The 27,742-nt window shown below is 41.1% G+C and overlaps 1 protein-coding gene and 1 long non-coding RNA gene across 4 annotated transcripts in view; one reads left to right on the top strand and one right to left on the bottom strand.

Moving 5' to 3' along the window:
• PI4K2B (phosphatidylinositol 4-kinase type 2 beta) overlaps positions 1 to 541 on the bottom strand; it is a 29,910-nt gene extending 29,369 nt beyond the window's left edge. The window contains exon 1 of one of the 3 annotated variants that reach the window (XR_003320487.4): positions 55 to 537. Coding sequence is in view for 2 of the 3 variants with exons in the window: in XM_026514534.4 (XP_026370319.1) it covers positions 55 to 349 (295 nt within the window). In the remaining variant the exon portion in view is untranslated. Of the gene's footprint in view, positions 1 to 54 lie in introns of all 3 variants that reach the window. The other 2 variants (XM_026514534.4, XM_026514535.4) reach the window with 2 other exon arrangements.
• LOC130543203 (uncharacterized) lies at positions 488 to 27,720 on the top strand. The gene is made up of 3 exons (XR_008958364.1): positions 488 to 646; positions 2,945 to 3,022; positions 19,806 to 27,720. It is a non-coding gene; the product is annotated as an uncharacterized LOC130543203 (long non-coding RNA).
• The last annotated feature ends 22 nt before the right edge of the window (positions 27,721 to 27,742 follow it).

The raw sequence follows: 27,742 nt of genomic DNA, 5'->3' as shown, positions 1-27,742 counted from the left end.
CCCCAACGCGCGCGGGGGGAGGGCTGCGGGGTGGTGGTAAGGGCCGGGTCGCACCTGCATTCCGGGTCCGGCCGGAGGGCGAGCTCCGGGAACTCACGCTCCGGGAGGGGCGGCTGGGTGCGTCCCAGGACTGGAGCAGCAGTTCCTCGTCTCCAGCCTCGCGAGGGGAAGCCACGCCCTCCTCGCCCGCAGCCTCCACGAGCCTGACGGCGCTCCCCGGGGCGCCCTTAGGTGGCTGGGCCCAGGCGATCCGAGGCAGCAGCGGCTCCCGCTCCTCGTCGTCCTCCTCTTCCAGGCTCCCGCCGCCGTCCGCGGACGCCAGCCGCCCGGGCTCAGAGGACTCCGCCATGGCCTCCCTCCGTGCCTTTTGCGTTGAGACCGGCTCAGAGAGGCGAGCTGCCCGGCTGTGGCCTCGGCATCGCGGGGGACCGCAGTGGCTGGGTCGGGTCGAGGACCTCCTCACAGGCGTACCGCCCGCTCCGCGCCAGCCGGGCGGTTGTCCCCGCGCAGCCGCCAGCCGCGCCCCACCTCGCGCCAACCCTGCGCCTGCGCGGAAGGGCGGGGGCGGTGGTGGGCGGGGCCGTCACCTGCAGCTGCTGGAGCGGGAAGACGCGAGGTGGGGTGGATGTGGTCGAGGAGCGCCGAGGTGGGCATTAATTTATCTCCTCCAACCTAAATCAGCCTCTCTGCCACTGCAGAATTCTTTCATAGAGTGTACCATAATTCATACCTACATATTTATTTCTGTGACTAACATTTTTTACCCCCACTACAAGCACGTGAGAGTAGTGACCTTGTCTTTTGTCCAGACATTCTGGACATTGGTTGTTTGTATTTTGTCTCTTCTTTTTCCCCACTAATTTAGCGAGAAGTTTACTATTTTAAAAAATCTTTTCAAAAAAGCTGTCTTTTGGTTCCATTGATTTTCTGTTTTCTAGTTCATTGACTTTTGAGCTTTATTATTTCCTTCTTGCTACATTTGATTTCCTCTTCTTTTGCTAGCTGCTTAGAGTAGAAGAGTGTATTATTGATTCTGGACCTTTCTATTTTTAAAAAATTTAAGTAAAGCTATGCCTTTCCCTCTATGCACTACTGTATCTGCATTCACAATTTTTGCTATGTTGTGTTTTCATTCTCATCATTTCAAAATAGATTTTTATTTCCCTTGTGATTTCTTCTTAGACTCACTTCTTTGAAGTGTGTGTGTAATTTCCAAATATGTAGGGGCTTTTCTAGAAATTAATATTTATTTCTAATTTAATTCTGTTGTGGCCAGAGAAGGTACACCAAGATTTCAACCTTTTTCAAAATTTATTTACATTTCATAACATAGTCAGATAATTTCTGCCTACCAATTGGAGTTTTTAGTCTACTTACATTTAATGTAGTATTAATGTGGTTGGATTTAGATTTACTGTCATTTGCAATCATATTCTATTTGTTTCATCCTTTTTTGTTCTGTTCCTCCTTTCTCGCTTTCTTTTGGGTTAATCAATATTTCTTCATATTTCATCTTAAATCCTCTATTGATCTTCTGCTACACCTCTTTGCATTAATTTTGAGTGCTTATTCTAGCACTTACTGTATACATCCTTAAGTTATCTCAGCGTACAGAGTTTATATTGTAGTACCTGATGTGAAATGTAAGAACCTTGCGAAAGTGTTGTTCTATTTATCCCCCGTCCTTTATGTTATTATTGTCATATATATTAGACCCACATATGTTTAAATATAGTGAATACTTTTTGTCTTGAACAATTACATGTCTTATAAAGAAATTAAGAAAACAATGTATAGTGTTTTATATTTACCCACATATTTACCATTTCCAGTGCTCTTTTTTTCCCCCAGTTCTCTTCATTCCTTTCTGAAGATCTGCATTTCCAACTAGTATAATTTCCCTTCCCTCTGAAGAATTTTTTTAAAGCATTTCTTGTAATATAGATCTGCTGGTGATAAATTCTAAGTTTTCATCTATCTGAAATTATCTTTATTTCACCATCATTTTTAAAAATATAATTTCTCTAGGTATAGAATTCTGGATTATGTTGTCCCCCTCCAAGTTCAATTCTAAAAATGTAATTTCATTGTCCTTTACCCTTCGTTATTTCTGAATTATGTCCCTCCACCCACCCACCCTGTTTGCACTATGTTGTTTTCTCTAGTTGCCTTTAAGATTTTTTCTTTATCCTTGCTTTCTCAATAGCTAGACCATGATGCTCTTGATAGAAATTTCTTTATATATATCCTGTTTGAGTTTTGCTTGCATTTCTTGGATCTGTAAATGTATGTATTCCAACAAATTTGAAATTCATAGTTCAGCCATTATTTTTTCAAACTTTTTCCTGTCCCATTCTGGGATTCCTAATATATATCTGTTAGACTCTTTGGTATTGTCCTAAAGGTCAGTAGGGCTCTGTTAATTTTTTAAAAATAGGTTTATCTCTGTTTTTCAGATTATATAATTTCTCTTAATCTGTTTTTAAATTTTGCCAACCCTTCAGCCACTTCTAACTGACTGTTAAACCCACCCAGTGGGTGTATTTCAAATTTTGTACTTTTCAGTTCTAGAATTTCCATTCAGCTCTTTTTAAAGAGTTTCTATATATCTGTTAACATTGTCCATCTGTTAATTCATTATGACCATATATATTTTTAAGTCCTTGAATATATGTAAAGTGTTTGAAAATCTTTGCTAATTCTTACATCTGAATTATCTTAGAGTCAATTTTTATTGATTACTTTTTTTCCTGACTATGGGTCAGATTTTCCCATTTCTTTACATATTTGTTATTTTTTAAATTGTATATTGGATTTTGTGGATGATATTTTGTAGAGCCTCTAGATTCAATTATCTTCCTCTGACAAGTGTTGATATAGTCTAGTGTGTAGTTAAATACTCTAGACTCAAATTTCACCTGAAAATTTCCATCATTTCTTTCAGCAATCCTGATGTTGCTTTTTGCTGGGCTCCTTAGAGTCTCCCTCATGCACTGAGTTCAGAAGTCAACCAAGGATTTGGGTAAGGTGTACGTGCAGATTTTGGAGCTCTCTCCTCTGTTACTCGTTCCTCTTCAGGATTTCCCTCCTTAATTTCTAGTTGTTCTGGTATCCCCAGACTCCATCCTTAAGCCATTAGGACTGTGGCTTTCTGACTGACTTCCTGGTGCCTTTCATAGTACAGACTGAGTAATCCGCTCATCATGAGAAGATGTATAAGCATAAATCATACTTGTATTTCAATTCTTTGAAGAGTACCATCCTTTCAATTACTGCCTGCCTGCTTTCGGTTGCTTTCCAATATCGTCAAATAATTGTTTTTATATTTTCCCCAAAGTTTAGTTTTTATCCATAAAGAGTTTAGTCCGATATAACCTCCTTTGACATATTTTATTGGAAATGTATCCTTTAATGAGGTAAATGGTACTATATTTTTGTCAGTAGTTTACATGTTAATACTGGACTGTTATTTATTGCTTGATAAGGCAGGATTCAGCATCAGTTCCATTTGTAGTTTTAGTTTTATAGACATAAATGCTGAGAAAATCTGTTCAAATAAATAGGTGAATATGGGAAACATTTTATAATAGCAATGTCACTCAAATCTTTGATCTTTCTTTTAAGACGTGCTAAAAATCTCAGAATATTTTATTACCAAAAATTATTTTTATGATCAATCATCAGGCACCTCATTTAGGTCCTCCTCTGAGTTTTTTACTTTCTCAATTTCTGGGAAATATATTAAAAAGGCTTTTAAAGATGTATCCAATTATTAATAATTGCACTGTAACTCTTTCACTTCAACGCACCTTATTTTTTAACTCAGAATTGGGAAAATAAAAATATTAACATTTTTATAGAACTTTTGCCAATATGATATTATTTGCTAAAATGCTTTTATGTTATCAAAACCTTGGAACATAGGTTTGACTCATTCAATGTGTGTGAAACATCTAACTTAAAAGTTAATTGGTAAAGCCAGGCTGCATTATCAAATCAATCAGTCAAAGCAGACTTTTAAAAATTCACGTGATTATGGTAAAATATGTCCCTGTGTCAACATCTCAGTTTTGAAGGCTCTGCTACCTTCAGTATATCTCACAGATATTTTACTTTGTTTCCATGGAATATTCCCTTAGGGGAGTACATTTTTTGATAGTACTCAGGGTCTAGAAGAGGCAAGATCTTTAAATGAAACTTGTCACAGTTTCATTCTACAATATCTATATATTCAGAACATCCCAACACAGGCCTAAATGCACCATGTCTAATGTCACCATCACCTTTACAATAATGCTCCTTTAATAAGAAAATGCAGGAAGCACTGCTGCTATCTTATGGGGCCTCTGTTTAAGGAGACTTTTCCGAAACCTGTATTTTAAATCTAATCTTTGTTGGGAGCCTCAGGTTTTTTACACCCTGAAGCAAGGAGCCTTTGGATGATTCAGGATAGATATTCCTACACCAACTGGTATTCTACAGTTCAATTCTTGCACTAACCATCCAGAGTTAGCACAGATTCCACAGGATATGGGGTCAGTCTCCCATAAAACTGTCCTCACTTTAGATGCCAGCCACATTTCGGGGGGCCCCCAGGCCACTTGCATTTACGACCAACTTGTCTACTAATTCAGGGGGATTCCACGACTCCCTCAGATTCTATAATTTGTAGAACAACACTCAGAACTCTGCAAAGGGCTCAAGGTTCTAACCCTCACGGAGATTATGAGGACGTGGAACTTACAGACAAATAAAGAGGTAATTACAATACAGTATGCTAAGTGCCATGGGGCAAAGATCAGGAAAGGTGTTTAAGAAAGAGAATCTGGGAGGAGGGGAGAGACTTGGAGTAAAATCTCACCTGAAATTTCTGACATTTGTTTCAGCAATCCACCTCTTGCCTTTTGCTGGGCAAATAGATGACAGGGAAGGCCCTCAGGGCAGATGACATTTAGTTTTATTGGTTTGCGGGTTTTTGTTTTTTTTTTTAAGATTTTATTTATTTATTTATTTGAGAGAGAGAGAGCATGAGTGAAGGAGAGGGGAAGAGAGAGAGGGGAAGAGGGAGAGGGGAAGAGGGAGAAACAGACTCTCCACTGAAACTGGATCCTGATGCGGGGTTCCACCTGGGGCTCCATCCCAGGGCCCTGGGATCACAACCTGAGCTGAAGCCAGATGCCCAACTGATTGAGGCACCCAGGTGCCCCAAGGGCAGATGACATTTAGGAGGAGACTTGCAGGCTGAGAAACAGCTGTTTATGAAAAGAATGGGAGAAAGAGAGAGAGAAAAGCAAGACACTGGGTTCAAAAGGTAGTCAAGGGCTTCATTGTGTTGCCTTTCAATACAAATCTCATGCCAAGATTTTCACCTTTTGCTGAAGGTCCTGACCACAGCTCCGCTCTCTGGCTAGAACCCAGGGTGGAGAATAACAAAGGGTGAGATTAGAGATTTAGGGCATTTATGAAGCTGGGCTTTGTGGGTCTGAATAGAGCTTGGATTGAATTGGAAATTCAGTGAGTCCATAGCCCTCTCAACTTTTGCTTAAAGGTATGTGAAGGATAGCTTAAAGGGTTAAACAAAAGTTTGATTCTTCTAATAAGTGAACAGAACACATAACTCTAAAATACTGTTGAAGATTAATCTTAGGTACATATACATGCATTGAATGTTTTTGGAAATACACACAGAAAAGTGATAACCATGGTTGCCTCTGGAAAGGGAATGTGAGATTAGAGATTGGGGCGCAAAGGAGATCTGCTTTTCTCTCTATACAAGTGGCAGGACCATGGGTGGCTTGTTGGTACTGGTCCAGCTCCATCAGCAACCCTCTTTCCTCCAATCTAAGGAGAAAGCCATACTTACTAAGCAGACACAGATTAAAAACGTCCTAGTTCCTTCCTTCCTCCCTTCCTCCCTTCCTTCCTTCCTTCCTTCCTTCCTTCCTTCCTTCCTTCCTTCCTTCCTCCCTTCCACAAAAGCGTATTCCCCTACTGTGTGAAGGTGCTATTCTAGCACTGGAGTGAGAGGAATGAACCCATCCCTATTCTCAAGAAGCTTCCATTCTCGTGGGGGAGATAAACAATAGCAAGTAATGAAGAGGATTTAGCATATAAAATGATAGCATAGGCTATGAGAAAGGACTATGCAGTATGGGGAATATAGAATGATGGTGGTGTAAATGGGTAGATGCTGTCTTACATAAGGTAGTTGTAGTGGGTTGAATGGTGTTTCCCCCAAAAGATATGTCCACGTCAAATCCTGAAACTTGTGAATATTATTTTATTTGGAAAAAAGGTTTTTGCAAATGTGATTAAGTTAAGAATCTTGGGTTGAGATCATCCTAGATTATCTTGGTTGGCTTTAAATCCAATGACAAGTGTATTATTAAAGAAAGGCAGAGGGAGGCTTGAGAGAAAAGATGCATGGAAACAGAGGCACAGATTGGAGTGATGTGGCCACAAACCAGGGGAGCCAAGGAATGCCAACAGCAGCAAGAAACAAGTACAACAGTCAAACACTCCAGCAGAATCTTGATGGAATTGAGTGATAGCTATTAGGCTAGCTGGAAGAATGTTCCAAATACGCTAAATTCCTTCTATACCGAAATTCTGAAAAAAAAAAAAAAAGAAGAAGAAACTCTGGAGCTTCTACTTCTGTATACATTTTCATACTATTTGAATTTTTTTTAACCAAAAAATTACATTCAAAACGATTTTAGTGCATTACAAAGTTTTTATAGCAATGAGAAAAAACAAGAAGTATTTGACTAACGTGAAAGTTTTAATTAGATGTGACATTGAAGGTTGTGGTTCAACTGCTATGCAATCAGTAAATACAGAAAACAGAGAACACTACTGTTTGAGTAAATCTGATGATAGCCACTGGGTTGATAATCTGGTTTTGGCTTTGTTGATCTAGCTGCAGTGGACTTTTGCTTCAATCTATTATTACGTTGAGAAAACACAGAGATCTTCTAGAGGAGCCCTTCAATCTGTATTCTGCTCCACTTCAATATTTACATGTGAATGTTGTGAACTGAATACAGATATATTTAAGAAAAACTTCACTCCCAGTTCCCTGTCATTTCCAGAATTTATCTTACACTAATATTGGATCTTGCTTTAAGCAGAATCTGTTCTCAAAAACTTATGTACAAATAAAATGCTGCTTTAATGCAGTATTAATGAAGGCTGGAGTTTACTGAAAGTCAGCTGCTGTGCCATGTACTTTGAGTTTATTAGCATATTCACCCTCACAGCAACTTAGAGAGGTAGAGGTTCTTATTATCCCCTCTCTACCCATGGAAAAACTAAGGCATACGAAGGTTAGGTAATGTGTCCCAGATCACCCAGACCTAAGTGGCAGACTTAACACCAAATACAGGTGGTCTGGCTTCATCTTCTTAAGCCACTCTCTTATGCAGCCTCTCTTTACTCAGGATATCAGTGGAAAGTTCTTTCGGAATCACAATTCTGATCATTGTCACTAATTTCTAATGCTATCCCATTGCTCGTCAAAACACAAACACGAAAACAAACCTAACAATTTACTACGGCATGTAATTCCTCCCAAAGCCTGGGCTCTAACCTTCGACGTAAGCCTTATGTTCTACCTCATCCCAACTACAGCTATCTTGAACTTCTCCCTCTTTCTAGAATCAGTTTTTGCATGTCCCTGTGTCTATACTTGCTGTCAGGATATCCTTACCCTCTTCTTCACTTGATCTACAGCTACCTGGCATCTAAACCCTAGTTTAATGTCAATTCCTTTGGAATACTGTCCCCAGTTTCCTAAACAGACATCATGATGTCTCTGCCTTGTATTCTCCCCAAACCCTTGCTCTGACCTCTGATGGGGAGCCCTCTCCCATTGAAGTTTGATTATTTCCTTATTCGAAGGTGCCTTGAAGATGGGAGCCCCTTGCAAAGAGAGATATGTTGTTCTCTTCTCCATAGTTCTCTCTGTCTTCCTCCAGTTCCCAGTAGGAGAGTGACTAGAACATAGTGTGTACCTGACAAAAGTTTTATAAATTAATGAACAAATGAATGAATAAGTAAAATGATGTTTAAAAGAATTCTGTAAATGAACTTTGTAGTAGAAGCCATCACCCCCAACTCCTCTTTGGTGGCATTGATATCTGCTATCCAAATATCACCAAGACAATTCATGTTGAAGGTTCCCAAGGGCACCCCCAGGTTTGACGATGCACTAGGAGGACTCACAGGGCTCAGTATATAATCATACTCATCGTGACTTATTATAGCAAAAGGATACAAAGCAGAATCAAGAAAGGAAAAAGGTACATGGGACGAAGTGCAGAGGAAACCAGGCACTCTCCCGGTGGAGTCGCACAGGACACTCACACCTCCTCCAAACTGCAAGTCATGACAACATTTGTGCAATATTGTCTATGAGGAAACCTCATTAGAGACTCAGATCCAGGGTTTTTATGGGGGCTGGTCATATAGGCACTCTCTGCCTAGCATCTCTCAAAATTCCAGATCCCTAGAAGCAAAGCAAGTGTTCAGCATAACCCGTATTGTTTCCACAAGTAGTTTGGGTACAGTGACTCACACTTACTAGGAGTGGTGGGAACTCTCCCAAAATCCACATTCTCAAATGTCAGCCAAGGGCCATCATGACCTTTTCGGTAATGACAACAACTGCCAAATGAGAAGAGGAGCTCCTGAAGGGAAGCTTACATCTCAGCAAGAAAAGAGGGAGGGGGTTGGTCAGCCCCATGCTCCAGATTGAACAAAAAGGACACGAGCCTAGTCCCTCAGGGCCTAACTCAGAAGGGAGATAAGAAAAGAGTGTCAGATTTGCTTTTCCAAAATCCTGCTTTGGGATAGGGATGGGGTTGGGTTCGTGGGATGCAGAGCTCTGGTGGTTAAAAACGCATGGACTTCATTAAAATGCACTGATATTTCCAGTTTGTGCAGCTTATATTAAGAAAAATTTAAAATATTTTGTAACTGTATAGATGTAGACAACTCAGATTTTGTTTTTCTTTTTAACGGATAGAAAGCTAGGATCCCCAAGTGCCAGTTGAATTTGCAGGTGCTAGGTAAATCCAGGAATTAGAGAGCAAGACTGTGCTTTAACAACTTTTATAAACGTTGTCATTCCCCCGGGATTCTTATTTCTGTGGTTGCCTGTTTGTCTGTAGTAAAGAACAAAAAAGCACTGAAAACAAGGAGAGGGCCATGAACTTGTCAGCAGGAAAATGGGGAGCTGGGGAAACTGGGTACCACCCGCTGCTGGGCTTGGGTGAGAGCAGGTGAGTGGGTGACAGCAGGTGCTGAAAGAGAAGGAAAATAGGTCAAATCCTTAAGTCCCAAACAGAGAGAAAGAAACAGGTGACAGGTGTGGGCCTCCAGAGAGTCTGTGGCTCAGCCTTTGAAGCCTGTTTTCATTTCATGGGGCTGTCCTAACAAATTATCCCAAACTGGGTGGTTTAAACAACGGAAATTTATTCTCCAACAGTGGGGGCCAGAACCTGGAAATCAAGGTGTCGGGAAGGCCACGCTCCCTCCAAAGGCTCTTCCTTGCCTCTTCCAGCTTCCAGTAGCTCCCAACATTCTCGGCCTATAGACCCATCACTCCAATTTTTGCTCCAAAGTCACACAACCTTCTCTCGGTGTATCTCTGTGTGTCTTCTCCTCCTCTTATAAGAACACCACTCATTAGATTTAGGGCCTTGCCTAATCCAGTATGACCTTATCTTAACTAGTCATATCTGCAAAGACCCTATTTCCACATAAGGTGACCTTATGAGTGGATATGCATTTTGGGGGTGGGAGAGTCAAGGGGAGCTATACAATCCACTATAAAATGCCATCACAGTAACTTGCACCTGTTATTATCAGATGGAAGCTTCCCCGATCAAAGCCTTGGTATGTGTATTAGTACAGCTTTACAAAAAAGGAAAACATTAACCAACCTAAAAAGTAATCACAAAACAGAGTGAGCAAAAGCAAAACTGCTTCCTGCATGTGACCAGATTTACGCTTTTTTCCTTGGATGAAAAGACCATGGTTCTAAACTTCGCAATGAAAACTCTTTGTTGAAGAAAACCTGCCAGAAAATCTGTCTATGAAACACCACAAACTGAATGTGGTTCCATTCATTTTGGGGGACATCTCGAAGGCGCTCTGAGCTTCCTCACATGGTCCCCTCCTCACTGAGTGTGTGACAGGCCCACCTGCCAGGATCCAGGTGCAATCAAAGGCTAAGGAGGGGATAAGACGAACATGCTCATAAACATATCCACACCTGTCCAAGCCATCCATGAGGATGCCCCACCTATGCTAAATGACCTCCAGCCACCCCCTTCTAGAGACTGCTCCTCTGCTAGGCTTTCTCATTAAGCTGGGCTCAGAATAAAGGATAAGTTTATTTGTTCAAGAAAGCTCTGGCTGTTTGGAAATGGTCTCTCCTGGCTCTGAGGAAGCACTTGAGAGTGGCTGCACAGTCATTTCTGCTCCCAGTTAGACTTCTGGACACTGACATAGATTAACAAAGAAACTTATGCTGATACTTTTTTTATTTTTATTTTTTTATAATAATATTTTTTTATTATATTATGTTAGTCACCATACAGTACATCCCCAGTTTTTGATGTAAAGTTCCATGATTCATCACTTGCGTATAACACCCAGTGCACCATGCAATACGTACCCTCCTCAATACCCATCACCAGCCTATCGGATACTATTTTTTTTTAAAGATTTTATTTATTTATTTGACAGAGACAGCCAGCGAGAGAGGGAACACAAGCAGGGGGAGTGGGAGAGGAAGAAGCAGGCTCCTCACAGAGGAACCTGATGTGGGGCTCGATCCCAGAACGCTGGGATCACGCCCTGAGCCGAAGGCAGACGCTTAACGACTGCGCCACCCAGGCGCCCCCGGATACTATTTTTAACATTGATCTCAGAGTTAGTGTTGTTGGCCAATGAGTTAGATGCAAAAGAAACTCAGAAGTACAACTGCAATCATTTGTGGCCCACAAGAAATTTTCTAACGACATATTAAACTATTAAGAAATCAGCAAAAGCTGAATGTGTTTTGCCAAAATTCATCTAATCCCTAATGTGATGGTATTTGGATGTGCGGCCTTTGAGAGGTAATTAGGTCATGAGGGTGGAGCTCTCATTAAAGGATTTAGTATCCTTATAAAAAAAAAATATCTCTGAGAGCTCCAGTGTCCCCTTTCACCACATGAGGACACAGCAAAAAGATGGCTGCCTGTGAATCCGGAAGTGGTCTTTCACCACACCCCAAATCTGGTGCCACTAATTGGACTTCCCAGCCTCCTGAAGTGCAAGAAATAAATTTCTATTGTTTATAAGCCATCCAGCATATGATATTTCTGTTATAGCGGCCCAAATGGTCTTAGACAGTCATTGTCTTAGTGCCATGGATGGCACTTTCCTAATGATTTAATCTATTCATCCCTCCATCCACTCACCCCTCACCCTGTTGATTCTACTTCTGAAATAGCTAAGTCATCAACTTCTCTTTCCCTTCATCACTCTTAGCCCCATCCAAACCATCATCATCTCTGTCTTGACCACTCCAATAGTCTCTTGACTAGACTCTTATTTCTACTCTAGCCCCCAAAATAGTTGTCATGGAAAGCAAAAACAGAAATCTCAAAGCAAACTGGCTTAAAAGAACTTCATTATCTTGCAAAGGAGGAAGACCAGCAAGTGGGCAAGTCTGGGGAGCAGGTGGACTCGGGCTCATCACTGTCACCAGAGACCCAGGTTCTTTATCATTTTAGCTCATGCTTAGTTTGTTGGCTTTACTCTCAGCCTGCCACCCTATGGGTGAACATGGCTATGCAGTGTTGTAAGCAGATTCATACCCAGACATGGCCATATCCAGAAGCAGGAAGAGACTGTCCCCTAGTGCATCCCTACAACTGAAAATACCTTTCCCATAATTCTCCCACGATAGCCCTCCCCTCAAAGCTCATTGCCAAGAACTGGTTCACATGCCTACAGTGAACCAATCACTGACAAGGAGAATGAGACCATTGTACTGACTTGGACAATCTTCATTTATTCTTGGAGTTGGGAGTATGATCCCACTTTGCCGAATCACCTTGAAGAGATGGACACCAGATTAAATTATAATTCTGCTGGCAGGAGGTAAGGGAGGAAAAGATACCAGGCACAGGAGCTGTCAGCCAGGCCTTCTACCCCATGTCTCTCTTCTGTAGAGCTGCCAGAGTTATCGTCTCAACTTGCATTGTAATTATGTCCCTCCTCTGCATAAAGTTTTAGTGGCTTCACATGATACTTAGAATTTAATCCAGAAACCTTATTTGGATTTACAAAGGTTTGCAAGCTCTGGACGCTTCCCTCCCCACTTTCTGTAACCCATCCTTCTGGCTTCCTCTCTCAGGGATTGCACCTATGCCTGCATATGGACTGTATCAGTCAGGGTTCTCCAAAGAACAGAATGAATGGGATATAAAAGATTTATTTTGAAGAACTGGCTCATGTGATTGTGGGGGCTGGCAAGTTCAAAATTTGTAGGTCAGACCAGCAGGCTGGAAACTCAGATAGCAGTTGATGATGCTGTAGTCTTGAATTTCTTTTCTGGGAAACTTCAGTGTTTGCTCTTAGGCCTTTCAACTGATTGGATGAGACCCACCCACATTATGGAGAGTAATCTTTTTCACTTAAAATGAACTGATTATAGATGTGATCCATATCTCCAAAATACCTTTATGGCCACACCTAGACTAGTGTTTGATTAAATAACTGGGCACTACAGTCTAACCAGGTTGACACATAAAACTAACCATTATATAGACTATCCTTCTCCTCCTGTCCAGCCAGAACACGCCCACACCCTCTTCCAGGTCTCAATTTCCCCAGGAAGACTTCTCTGTGGGCCTCCTTCCCCAACCAGATTAGGTGCTCCAAATGAACTCTCTACCTAGCGCTAACATCACCCAATTTTGTAATAACCTGTTTACCCATTTACCAACTAGAACGTAAGTCTAAAGAGCAAAAACTGTGGTTAGTTCACTGTCTTGCCCCATCAGCTAGTACAGAACTTGCCACATAGCTGGCGCTCAGTAAATAGCTACCAAGGGAACACATCTGGTCCAACTACATTTTATTGCTGAAATAATAGGTTTACAGATGAAAAATATCTTACTCATGATTACCCCACAAATCTGTAGCAGAGCTTGATTAGACCTCATGGCTATAACTTCAGGCTCCTCTCCCCTTTGCTCCTCCTCTTTGTGCAGGGAGGTTAAGGTAGAACAGATGTGACAAAGATTAGTTTTCAGAGGAGTGTGTATGTCCAGCTCTTTTGTGTTAAAAAAGTGATGCACACTCAGGTTCCTGCAATAGGGTTTTGTGGGTTTTTTTTTAAGCGTACACATGATGATTGGAAACTCATGTCACAGAAGTTACTGTCCAGCCGATCTTGAGGGAAACCTGGCCAGGAAGTAGCTTCTTTCTTCCTAGCTCTCCCCACCCCACCCCCCAACAGCAAGGGGTCACCAATTGCCTGCCATCCTGCTGATTCAGCACTGCCCCATCTCATCTGTCCTTCTCCTGCTACCTGCTGATTCCTCATCTGGTCGTGCTTTCCAGATCTTGTGGTCACTGCTTGTGAAGATTATGGGTTCACTCTTGCCTTCTCCTTGCAAATTTTCAGAATCTCTTCCTGCCACCCATCTGACTCTCTCTTCGTATTTTCTAATCTAATTTCCAACAGGGCACTCTGGTTGGCTTCTTTTGTTACTATCTTTCCTGTTTGGATAGAGTTTTTCATGCCTCATCACTTCAAAGGTTAGCCCATGAATGGGCTGCTTGTAGGTCCAGTCGGTTGTGATAGAGGAGGTCTGGAGGCAGGCAGATCATGTGGCATAGAACATTCCAGAGATTGCAAGGGGCATATTTTTTTTCTTTTCCAGTGACTGAGAGTGAGGCAGGTACCTTCACTGACCTTTCCAATATAGCAGAAAAAAAATGACCAACGTTTTTGGATAATGGTCCAAAGTATTATCTCATGGCAAGGTATGGTAGTATTTTAAATAGGCTCAGGTGCCCTCATTTCTGGCACACGGTGGCTTTAGATTTTCCTTTTCAGGTTAAGAGGCTGGGAGTAAAACACGCTGGGGGCAGTGTGAAGAAAATGGGGAAAAAATGGAAAATGGAAAGAAGCAAAATAATCCTGAGATTATAACATTATTTGACTTGGACAATAACAAGTGAATTTAAATGAAGCTAGATCTCAAAGTGATTTCTATGAAAACAGACAGCTATGTTTTATTTTTCTTCCTTTCTTTTTTTTATAAAGATTTTAATGTAATCTGGTAGAGTAGAAGAAAATAACTCAATGTTCTGAAAATAAATTTCCCAGAGGAGGCCATTAAGGCAGCCCTTTTGTTTCCTGTCATACTCTGAATCAGTTACAAGGACAAACTCTATTTGTTTGGGTACATTAATTTTGCTCAATGGCCTTTCTATAAAATGAGCATCAAATTGATGGGACTGGACCTCAGCAAAGAAGAAGTTCCAATTTTCTCTGGATGGATTATTCTGGACGTGCAGTGGAAAATTATTATTAATAGCAATTCATGTTTACTACCCAGTGAGCATGAGAGAAAGATAGAGTTTAGAAATGCAGCTGTATCCAACTAAGCACTGAGCATCATAGGACAAATGACTAGGGAGTGATGACCCCGATCTTTGGCTCCCGTGTGGCTAGTCTGTTTGGGCCACATTTGGTGTGTTGGGTCATCGGTTTTCTCTGACCATGCCTTGGTCTGGGGACTTCAGGAAAGTAAGATAGGTTTTTGAGATGAGCTCATCATGTGAGTTGTCTTCTTGCAGGTTCCATGTGGTGCTTATGTTCTGGATGCATCCATGTGTTTATTTCAGTCATTCAACTGAGCTGAACAGGCACGCTCCCTTCCCTCATGGAGTTGAATTTCAGTGATTACATTTGGTTCCTAGGTCTTTCTAATTCTGAATGAGCATTCAAAGATCAAACAATAGCAGAGGCATTTTGTGCCTTGGGATTTTCCTTTCCGGGTTAAGGGGTTGGGGGTAAACCATGCTGGAAGAGGGTATGAAGAAGGAAATACAAAGAAGTGAAATAACTCCATCTTCTTGGGGCTTAATCAGAACCCAGCTACTCCCTGTGGTTAATGGGGTATGGAGAGTTACTATCATGCTCATTTCTCATAAATGCATATGCCTTTGTTACCTTTGTTATCTGCATTCTGTGCTAAGCTCATTCCTGAGCTTATTTTTCTTTCTCTTCTGCAGAATAAATGAAGATGATCCAAATGAGAGCAGGCAAGGTGTCTTTATTTAGAGCTCGCCGTAGCAAAGGAGTCAGCCACCATCACTTGCGTTTTGGCAGAGGCTGAAAGGCGGGCAGAGGAGCAGGAAAGTTTTATAGTGAAACAAAGGGAAGGCTTCAGGTATGTCCTGGTTGGAGGCTGTTGGCATGGGGAAGCCAGAGGTGGGCTGACTAGAAGGGAGCATTCTATATGATTGGTTAGGGGCATGGGTAGTGGGCTGTCTTTCACTGGTCCAAAGTTAAAAAATTAGGGAAGTTCACCTAATAATCAAGTCCTGGTTGTTTTGGGTCAGTTGCTACAGAGATTATTGTCTAGCTTAATGGCCGGTGGATAGAAATCGTGGTCTGGCTTGCAGATAGAGGTTGGCTTCCTGGGGTAGTTACTACGGATAATAAGTTGGTTTCCCAGGCTGTTGCTGCAGGTTGTGGGTCAGAGTCTGTTTTTATATATGGTCTGGCCATTGTCTGTTTGTATATTCAGTCTCTCATTCGTTTGGTTTACTTAGGTTGCTTCATCTATTTTAACTTTTAAATCCTTTAGTTTTTATGTATTTACTAATAGCCATCAATTCTGCAACCTTCATGGTACATTTTCAAGATATTTTAATTACAAAATAATGTATGTTCATTGAATAAAAAGTTTTAAAATAGAAATAAGGAAATGGAAAAATGACTTTATAAACTCCCACCAACCATGTCCCTACTGACACTTTGCTATATGTTCTTCCTATGCATATTTATCAGTATAATCTCATAGTACTTTGTACATTCGTAACTCTCTTTTAAATAGTAGTTGGTGTGTATTTCTCTCACTGGGGTTTTGCAGAGATGGAGTGTGTTTCTCATTCGACCGTTACTCCTCCAACCTTCCATGGTGCATTGAATATAGTAGTATATTCAACAAGTATTAACTGAATATTTTATATTGAACCACATGAAGTAGTCTCTTTTTTATGTAAAAAAAATGATCAAATAATGGCAGCTCGATGTGGTTAAACCAATTATTGGATGGATGATTAGATGGATGGACAGATAGACGATGGATGGATGAATTATAATGCCATTGTCAATTCTATTCTGCATCAAAATTCTGGATGAATGTGTTGTGGCCCCTTGTCAATGACGGGGAAAATTCTGACTTCTGCTCTCAACTTAGTTATTTCTTCCATTTGTTTATGACTGTTATTTAGCCAGTTACCAAATGGCAGTGTCAGTCCTTTTCATCCATATATGCATTTAACTTTTTTTTTTATACGACTTCAATCTCCTTGTCATGAGTAGATGGATCATTTCATTTTTCAATTATTTGAGCTTCAGTTTAGGATTTTGGCTAATGGTTTTGCAAGACATTGATTAGAGAGGTCTTTTCTTTTCCTGATTAAAAGCATATATGAAATCCTTTCTCCAGCTCTCTTTTATTTGTATCTAGTAATTGTGGATATAAATATATGACTCTGGTGATCTGTTACATATTATATTATGTGAATTTTTCAGGAAGCAAAATCTTTTTTTTTTTAATCATTTCAGAAGATTGTCATTAGTCAGACTAAGGATTCTGGAAGTAAATCTTAAGTAAAATGAATTGTTTTCAATAAAACACTATAATAGCAAATCACTGCTGCCAACTGCTATTTAATATTCCTCCTATTATAATATCTGTGTATAATATCTGGAGTAGAGTTGCCACTAAATTATCTTTAACGCTGTGATCCTTAGGGCTTGGTGTTTAAAAACTACAACCAGTTGGTAATTGAGTATAGTGGGTAAAAGTACAGGTTGGGGGACACCTGCGTGGCTCAGTCAGTTAAGGGTCTGCTTTCGGCCCAGGTCATGATCCCAGGGTCCTGGAATGGAGTCCTGCATTGGGCTCCCTGCTCAGTGGGGTGTCTACTTCTCCCTCTGCCTGCCACTCCCCCTGCTTGTGTTCTCTCTCTCTCTGACAAATAAATATATAGAATCTAAAAAAAAAATAAAGAGTACAAGGTTGGCTGTCCTTAGTTCTCTTTTCTTCTATGTCTGTTTCTTACAAGTCCTGCTATCTCAGGCATGTTACTTTTCCTCTTGGAGTCTCAAGTTACCTCCTCTGTAAAATGGTGCAGTAGACTGAATGTTTGCATGCCTCCAAAGTACATAATGTTAAATCCCGACCACCAATGTGATGGTATTAGGGGGTGGGGCCTTTGGGAAGTGATTAGGTCATGGGGGTAGAGCCCTCATAAATGGGATTAGTGCCCTCGTGTATGAGACCCCAGAGGGCTCTGTCACCCCTTCTGCCATGTGAAGATACATGGAGAAGACAGCCATCTATGAACCAGGAAGTGAGCCTTCGGCAGACGCTGAATCTGCCAGAGCCTTGATCTTGGACTTCCCAGCCTCCAGAACTGTGAGGAATAGATGCTTCCTGTTTACAAACCACTTGATCCATGGTATTTTGCAATAGCATTCTGAAAGGACTAAGACAAATGGGCGTAGTGTTATCTTGGAAGATAGAGTCATTTATTCTTTCATTCAATATGCACTTTCTCTTGTGTCCAGGCCCTGTTCTCAGCAGTGCTATTGGGTGTCACAATGCCATGAACAATGCGGTCACACAATACATTCACTTTGCTTTCTATGTTCCAGGGATGCAGTGAGAAAGGAGGCAGGCAAGGCTTCTTCCAGTCTTTTGTTCCAGTGTAATACCATTGGCAGTTCAAAGCTATAAGCCAAATCTCAAAACCAGCGTGTTGTAGTCGGAGGAAGGAGTACTTGGGTCCAAATCTGTTATTAGAACTTGGGAAATTTCTAAACACATCCTGCTCAATTCCCTCCTGGGCAAAATGTAAATAATATCTTCTGCCTCTTTGACCTCCCAGGATTGTCAGGCGAGGCCAGAGGCTGTTACACCTGGTGGCAGTTTATAGACGTTATCATTATGGTAATTCAACGAGATCATCGAATGAGCTTAACTCTTTGAGTGCCCTTTCTAAACTGTCAATGTAGTAGTGGGGATTAAAATTCTTACTTTTTAAAAAATCAAACTCAGGTTGGTTTGAAGAAAGAAATGTTTTTCTGGTTTTTTGGTTAGAGAGGTAAACATTACCAGAGGAGTTTTAGAACTCTTTCCTGCACTTGGGTAGAAAATGTATCCGCAGCATTTCTGGAAGGCATCACACTCTGTTCTGCTTATTAGTTTTAACTGGAATACATCTTGAAAATACCCATACCTGGGGCGCCTGGATGGCTCAGTTGGTTAAGCGACTGCCTCTGGCTCAGGTCATGATCCTGGAGTCCCAGGGTCAAGTCCCATATCGGTCTCCCTGCTCAGCAGGGAGTCTGCTTCTCCCTCTGACACCCCCCCCTTGTGCTCTCCCTCTCTCGCTCTCCCTCAAATAAATAAAATCTTAAAAAATAAAAATAAAAAAAAATTCTTAAATACCCGTACCTGGGTCTCTCACCCCAAGCAATTGAATTACAGCCCCTGGGGATAGGACATTTAAAACAACTAAAAATCACCTCTCGGTGGTTCTAATGTGCAGCCTGGGCAGGGAAGCACAGCCCCAGGGAATGTTCTTCTAAGCTAACACCGGCAGTTTTGCCAGAATGACTCCTGGCATTACAATGGTCCCGAGTGGGCGGGTGGTGGTTTGCTCAGCCTCCCTCCACCTTCCAAATGAAGGTGCCCCTGTAGCAAAGCTTAAGGGCTCAGGCAGTAGGAGAGAGGACCTGCCCTCTGCTCTTACAAATGGCATTGCCAGTATTTAATATGCTTTATAGTAGTTATAATGTCACCTCTAATTTAATTGCTCCACAGATTACAGAGTGCTTTCAACTGCATCATCTCATTGAAATAAATTTATTCTTTTTCAGATACAAGGAAACATACGTTCATCATAGGAGTTTTACAAAGTATAGAAAAGGGAAAAAAGGCATTAAAAAATCTCTCAAATCCCATTATCCAAAGACAACCATTGTTAATATTTTACAAATTTCCTTCCAGCTGTTTTTAATGAGCTACAATTTTATCATAAAATTATGTATATTCATTGTGAAAAATCAAATACAGAGTTTATAAAGCAAAAAAAAAAAAAAAGTCCCTGTACTCTCCCTAAACCCCCACCCACCCCAACTCCTACAACCCCTTTGCCAAATCACATTCTTCAGAGGCAGACATGGTTAATGTTCTTTAAATGCAAACACTTTTGGGCTTTTTCTTTCTATAGGCATAAGTTAAAAAATTTTTGCTTTTCATGGTTGTATTCTTAAAGCAAATTCAATTTCTATTCCATTTCACCCCATTGAAAATTACATCATAAGCTTTCTAGAGCATAATTTCTAATGGTAGCATAATATTCTACTGAATATATGTATTATCATTTGCTTAATTATATGTTGTTGAATAAGTAGGTTGTTTCCAGTTTTTCACTATTATAAATTCTACAATGACTATCTTTGTACATAAAGCCTTTTCTATTCTATTTAGGCAATTTCTACAGGAAAATCCACATTCTGGAAGAGTATTCCTGGGTCACAGCGATGATTCTTCCCATGACCTTGGAAAGTTGGCTATGCAGGTGCCTGCACATTTTATAGTAACACAGAGAAAGGATCACGGGCTTTGGGATCAGATAAACTCGTATTCAAATACCAGCTTTGACATTGATTAGCTGTGTGACCTTGGAAAGTAATTTAATCTCTCTGAGTCTCATATCTGCATCTGTAGTATACAGATAGCAATGCCTACCTGGTAATGTTACTATGAAGGTTATTTTGTAAGGCACTTAAGGTAATTCCTTCCCTAAATAAATACTGAGTCAAAAATGTTTCCTAAGGGCACCTGGGTGGCTCAGTCGGTTAAGCATCTGCCTTCAGCTCAGGTCATGACCCCAGGGTCCTGGGATAGAGCCCCCGCATTGGGCTCCCTGCTCAGCCAGGAGCCTGCTTCTCTCTATGCCCCTCTCCCCCGCTTGTTGGCTCTCTCTGTCTCTCTGTCTGAAATAAATAAATAAAATCTTTAAAAAAATTTTTTTTTTCCTATACCTCCTTTAAAAGAAAAGCAGGGGCACCTGGGTGGCTCAGTCATTAAGCATCTGCCTTCGGCCCAGGGCGTGATCCCGGAGTCCTGGGATCAAGTCCCACATCAGGCTCCTCTGCTGGGAGCCTGCTTCTTCCTCCCCCACTCCCCCTGCTGTGTTGCCTCTCTCGCTGGCTGCCTCTCTCTCTGTCAAATAAATAAATAAAATCTTTAAAAAAATAAATAAAGCAAAGCAAAGCAAAACTTTCTTTGGCCCTAAGAAAAATTGAGGCGTAACATACACAGTAAGGTGCACACCTGTGAAATGGACAGCTTGACGATGTTTTACGTCTGCATAAACCTACGTAATCACAATGCAGATCAAGATGTAGAACATTTCTATCACCATAGGAGATTCTTTCATGCCCTGTACCCCTCAATAACCACCCCCACCTCCCAGAGGTAACCACTGATCTAGCACCATGGATTCATTTTTTCTGTTCTTGAACTTTATTTAATGGAATCATGTAGTATATACTCTCGTGTGTGCAGTGGCTTTTGCTCAATATTATGTCTGTGAAATTCATCCACGCTATTGTGAGTATTAATAGTTTGTTCTTTTATATCGTTGTATAGTATCCCAAAGCATGAATATTCCAACATTTATTTATCCATTCTCCTATGGATGACATTTGAATTGTTTCCAGTTTGAAGGTGTTATAAACATTTTTCCACACGTCTATTATAGACACATAACACTTATTTCTTTTGGATATATACCTAGAGTTGCTGAGTCACATGGTAGATGAGATTTAGTTTGGGTAGATATTTCTTTTATCTTCTTTGAAGACAAATTCTGAAAAGTTAAAACCATTCATTTATTCATTCAATAGATGTTTGTTAAGTGCCTAATAGGCATCAGGCACTCTTCCAAGTCCTAAGGTAGAGGGGGGCCAGGGTTAGTTATATAAGAGCTTCGAAGATGTCATTAAAAACCAGTCTTCTTTTTCATCATCTTTAGAGGGTTTTATAATATTCAACTTCAGGTTTATACCCTCAGTCTCAAGAAGGCTGCTGCAGCTCCACGTATCACATCATTACAAGATCTCATGGACAAACAACAAGTAGGGAGAAGAAAGGTCCTTTTTGTGTGTGTGAATTTTATTTCATTTTATTCGTTTATTATTTTTATTTTTGTGAATTTTATTTTATTTTTTTAAAATATTTTATTTATTTATTTGAGAGAGAGAGAGAGAGAGCACATGCACAAGTGGGGGGTAGGGGCAGAGGGAGAGAGAGAAGGAGGCTCCCCCCTGAGCAGGGAGCCCAACACAGGGCTTGATCCCAGGACCCCAATATTGTGACCTAAGCCAAAGGCAGGTGCTTAACTGACTGAACAACCTAGGCACCCCTGTGAATTATATTTTTTAATCAGGGAGAAAACTTTCCTCCAAACCCCCAGCAGACTCTCCTTCAGGTCCTGTTGGCTCGATTGTCATATACTCATGCCCTAGAGCAAAGAAGTCTGAAATAAAGTATATTCAGAATTTTCAACTTTTTAAATGAGGAAGAAGCATGTTCAACATGCAAAAAAAAAGGGGAAATAATTGTTGGTGAGCAATCCACAATGTCTGCTGTAGCTACGGTACAGCTGTTCAAACTTGGGTCAGTGACTTCCCCTCTTTGAGGCTTGCCCATCAGAAAAATGGGGGGCAATAGCACCTGCTTTAAAGGTTAGGGCCAGTATTAAGTGAAATAAAAGAACATGTGATGTGATGGGCAAATAATAGGTGCCAAATAAATGTTAATACTCTCCCTTTATACTGTTCTTATGCCCATGCCCATGTCACTCGATGTTTATGGGGATTTCATCAAGAATTGTTAAAATGAAAGATCAGTTGTGAGAGGTGAAGAGGAAAAAGGAAGAGAATGTATTTCATGTGGTGATATAAGTCTATGTAATTTAGAAATTATATGGCTAGGGAAATTGTGGCTTATTATTTTAGGATGCAAAAGAGAATGTGGAAAGCTGAATCAGTTACAAGGAGATGTATTGCAGTTAGCCAATTTTTTTTTGCTTCACAAATACATGAAAAAATATGATCGTGTGAAGGCTATTGGGTACCAAATGGGCTTTATTTTTTTTTTCTTTTTGGGCTTTATTTTTAACTGTTTGTTTTAATAGCTCATGAAAATATGGTGGTGCTTTTTATGGCTGTAATGAATTTTAAGGATATGAGACTTCACTTCAGCTTTCTAGTACTAAATCTTTTTAGTAGAGAGATAAGATACTCAGTATGCTGGTATCTCTCCATGCTCCTGGTGGCCAATTCCTCCTTCTGTCGCTATTCATGCTTTTCTAAAAATTGCAGGCTGTGAGTATGGGTAGATGGGATGATAATTTCGGTGGCAGTTGGTGCCTAGGAAATTGGTATCATCCTCTGTGAGCCTCATTTGCCTTCCTCAGGTTTATTCTCATTTCTTAAATTTTTTTTAAAGATTTCATTTAGTTATTTGAGAGAGACAGAGGTAGCAACAGAGCTAGCAAGAGAGAGCCCGAGCTGGGAAGGGGAGGGAGAAGCAGGCTCTCCACTGAGCAGGGAGCCCTGTGTGGGACTCGATCCCAGGACCCCAAGATCATGACCTGAGCTGAGGGCAGATGCTTAACCGACTGAGCCACCCAGGTGTCCCGGCTTATTCTGATTTCTTAAATACGAACTTTTCTCCTTCCCTCTGTAGGATGTATCATGGCTTTTTTTGGCATTGGAACTTTAAAAGTGGGAAAATAGATGGGTGTATTAAGACTCTTTGAGTTCAATATCAGAAATTCAACTCAACTGCTTAGCCCTAAAGAAAATTGATTGACTGACATAACTGAAAGTTTAGGCCAAACTGACCTCAGATGTGGCTGGATCCAGGGGCTCGAATGTCGTCAAATGATGGGTTTGCCTTTCTTACCTCTCGTCTGCTTTCCCCTGCTATGTCCATTCTCAGAAAGGCTGATCTCTAGTGGTGGCAGGACAGCTGCCAATATTTTGTCTTCTCAGCAAATCCAGAAGAAAAAAACAAAAACTAAAACGTATTCTTCCCACAATAGTTCCAGGAAAAGGTATCCACTCTCGAGGATGAGGGGTAAGAATAGGGCTGGTACTGAGCCAGAGAACACCAGAGCAGGTGGGAAAACAAATTGGGCAGTGCCTGTTAACTATTTTGAAGCGAGGAAAAGTGGCAAAGAGTTATCCTATTGTGTTTTTCTATTTTTATTTCATTTCATTCCTCTTCATCTTAATTTTTCCCTTACCTCTCTCTTTGGTCCTCCAAAGTCTCAAGAAGTGGGTGGGCAAGATTCAATCCTACTTGGGGGTAATGAGTGGGATACAGTTGTCATAATGGTGATTGTGGGTGTGGGGAAAGGGACCTGGTTATTCCAGCTCCTGCTTTTCATCACAAATCCCTTTGTCCAAGAAGAAAGTGAGAGTAACTTCAGCTGTATTGGGGCAAGTGCCTTATGTCTCCTTCACCATTGTATTTCCAGCACACCATAGTCCAGTGCCTGGCATGGCAGAAATATTCGTCAAGTATTATTTGAATGCAGAGGAGAATATGGAGAGGCAATATGACTTTTTCCTTAGTTGTCTTCAAGAGCATGATCTATGGAACTGGAGTGCCTGGGCTTAAAACCAGGCATTTCTAGCCCTGGCCTTACTGGCTGTGTGACTTGGGGCATGTCACTTAACCTCACTATGGCTCAGTTTCTTTATTTGAAAAATGGAGATAATAATAGGAATTGTTGAGAGAATTAAGTGAATAATACACATAAAAATACTTACATGATAGACTGGACCTCCAATCACCAATATCTAGTCATCTGGGGGAAGACTGTATCTCCCCACCCCCTTTGAAGTTGTGGGGCTTGGCCTTGGGACTTGATTTAGCAAGAAAAAAAAAATGTGAGAGGAATTGTTGGCTGTTGGCTCACGTGTTGCTCCTGAGTGGAAGCTTTAAAGGCCAGTGTGTGTTTTGACATATGCCATGTAGCACAGAATTCGGCCTTGCCCAAAGACAGGACTGGCCTTTGCCCTCAGCTTCGAGGAGGTGCTCAATGTCCTACCTGATAGGAGTGTCTTCAGTGAGGGCAGAGTTGGCCTGACTAGAAAGACCAACCATGTGATTCAGGGTCAATGATTCAATCAATCGTTAAATCATTCAATTAACCATGCCTCTGGTAACGACTCTGGACATGAAAGTTCAGGTGAGCTGCCTTGATCGGTAGTATTCTGTGTGTATCATCACACATCGATGCTGGGAGGGTAATGCATCCTGAGGACTGCATAGTTTTGTGTCTGGACACTTCCCAGATTCTGTCCTATGTGTTTCTTCCTTTAGCTGATTTTGATCAGTGTCCTCTCCCCATAACAAACTGTAACTGTGAGCATAAAAGCTTTCAGTGAATTCTCTGAATCCTTGTAGTGAATTAGTGAACCTGAAGATATTTGGGGGAACCTCTGAACTTGCAGTTGGTGTCAGAAGTGAGGGCGATCTTGGGGATTGTGCCCTCCAGTTTTTCAGTTTGGTTAACTCTGGGTGTACAATTTTGTTTTTCCTTTAGAGGACACCGGCAGTGTTCTGGATATTGGCAGCTCTATCAGCCTGACTCTTAGGATATAGATGATGATATGCTGGAACAGAGTCCCTAGCCAACCTGTGTAGCATGAGAGAGAAATAAACTCCAATTAATTTTAAATAAAATTGCACTGATTTGGGGATTGGTTGCAGTCGCAGTGTAACCTAACCCATCCTAACAGACATAGTGTGGCACAAGGCCACACTCAATATTAGCTCCTACAAATTAGTAGTGTAACATAAACACTTTCTTAAAACATAAGCATATACACAGATCAGCTTTAAATTACAAGAAAGCTTCCTACTAATGTCTGTTCTTTAAATCTTGGAAACTGAAAATATATAATTTTGGAACATTGTTCTATAAATACCAAGTCTCTTTTAAGTTCTTTGCACAATGAAGACAGTTGATCTTTGGAATTACTGACGATTTAGCATTCCCAGCAGAGCAGCTGTTTTTCCAAAATCCAGAGCCCCCAACCTCCACCCAGAAAAACATCTGGAACAGTTTTTTTTTTAATTGTGGGAAAATACACATATCACAAACCTTGCTTTTTTTTTTTTTTTTAAGAGAACATGTGTGTTGGGGGGAGGGGCAGGGGGAGGGAGATAGAATCCCAAGCAGGCTCCATGCTCAGTGCAGAGCCCGATGTGGGGCTCCATTTCACGACCCTGAGATCATGACCTGAGCTGAAATCCATAGCCGGACGCTTAACTGACTGAGCCACTCAGGTGCCCCATAAAATTTGCCATTTTAACCACTTTTAAGTGTTCAGTTCAGTAGTGTTAAACATATTCACATTGTCGTGTAACCCATCTCCAGAACTTTTCCTTCATGCAAAACTGAATCTTTGTACTCATTAAACGATGCCCTGGCAACCACCACTTAACTCTCCATGTCTATTAATTTGATACTCTACCTACCTCATATAAGTGGAATTAAGTGGCATTTGTCTTTCTGTGGCTGGCTCATTTCACTTAGCATCAATGCCTTAAGACTCGTCCATGTGGTAGCATGTGTCAGAATCTCCTTCCCTTTTAAGGTGGAGTAATTTCCCATCATGTGTATAAAACACGTTTTGTGTATCCATTCGTCCATCAGTGGACACCTGGGTTGCTCCCACCTTTTGACTGTTGTGAAGAATATGGCTATGAGCATGGGCATACAAACAGCTCTTTGAGACCCTGCCTTCAGTTCTTTGGTATATACCCTCAGAAGTAGAATTGCTGCATCATACAATACTTCCATGCTTGATTTCTTGAGGACCTGCCATACTGCCGTGCACAGCAGTTGCATCTTTATATTTCCACCAACAGTCAAAGCAGTTTTAGAGTAGATTCTGCATTGAAAGCAAACAAGGTGCACTTTAGAATTTAGCCCAAGTCTACTCCTCCTAGGATCTCTTCCATCCGAGAAATATGGGGACTAAAAAGAATCTTCTTCCTAGATTATATATGGGGGAGGAGTATTCAGGAAGATTAACCAAAGGAAGGGAGGAAACCACCACCTTAATTGGACTTCCTCAAAGCCTCATCTTTTTTATACCTGTCCACCTCCTGATAGTCTTAATCTCTCAACCAGAATCTGCAAAGAGGACAAGAGCTTGAAAGAGCTTCCGTATTTGATTTGCAACCATTACTTTTTCTCCTCTTTTCAAAAGGGAAAATGTTTTCTTTAAAGGGTTACACGCTTGTTTTTTTCCCTCCATGTATCTTGCAAGTACATGGGTGGCTAATACCCCAGGCTAACTGCTGGTTATTTATCGCTGTGTAACAAATTATTGCCAAACTCAAAACAACGACCATCCAAAAATATGTCATGAATTCGTGGGTTATGAGTTCAGGCGAGCTTAGTTAAGTGATTCTTCTACATCATGATTGCCAACTGGGGTCCGTTGGTGGCTTTAGCTTGTGGATGACTGCTTTGAAAGGCTTCACTCACTTGTGTGGTTTCTTGGAAGATGACTGGCAGGCTGGGACCCCCCACTGTTGGGTGCTCCCACACAGAGCATGGTGGTCTCAGGGCAGTCAGACTTCTAACATGGCAGCTTAGGGCTCTCAGAGAATGTTCCAGGACCAAGAAGTGAATGCTTCCAGTCTTTTAATGCCTATACCCAGGTACAGAATGAGCTTTTGCAGTATTTTATTGATGCAAACAGTTACAGAGCCTGCCTAAATTGAAAGGAAGGGCACATAGACCTTATCTCTTGATGGGAGGGATGAGAAATAATTTTTGGCCATTTTTATCTTTTGCACTATTTACATAAGAAGAAGCTAACAGGACCATGACTCAGGTAGAGTCTGAGTTTCATAGTGATCAAGGATGGGAGGATTAAAGGACTGGCTCAGGTTTAGCAGAGCAAAGACTGACGTTCCAAAAAGTTAGCTACAGCCAAATCCCAAAACAGTGAGTGAAAGATTAATAAACTAATTAAGTATTAAAATTACTGAAGAGAAAAAAAACAACATACAAGAAAAAAATAATATGTTTAATAAAGGGTTACTATTGACATAGAAAGAACTTTGCAGATTAATGGTAGAAAATACATACGGAGGGGTGCTTGGGTGGCTCAGTCCATTGGGCGTCTGCCTTCGGCTCAGGTCATGATCCTGGACTCCCAGGATCAAGCCCACATCGAGCAAGGGGCTCCCTGTTTAGCAGAGAGTCTGCTTCTCTCTCTGCCCCTCACCCCGTTCATGCGCACGTGCTCTCTCTCTCTCTCAAATAAATAAATAAATAAAATATTTAGAAAAAAGAAAATATGTATAGAAATGCAAGGGAC

Source organism: Ursus arctos, unplaced genomic scaffold (genome assembly GCF_023065955.2).
Source record: "Ursus arctos isolate Adak ecotype North America unplaced genomic scaffold, UrsArc2.0 scaffold_9, whole genome shotgun sequence".
Taxonomy (NCBI): Eukaryota; Metazoa; Chordata; class Mammalia; order Carnivora; family Ursidae; genus Ursus; species Ursus arctos.
This window is presented reverse-complemented; position numbering and strand designations above follow the sequence as displayed.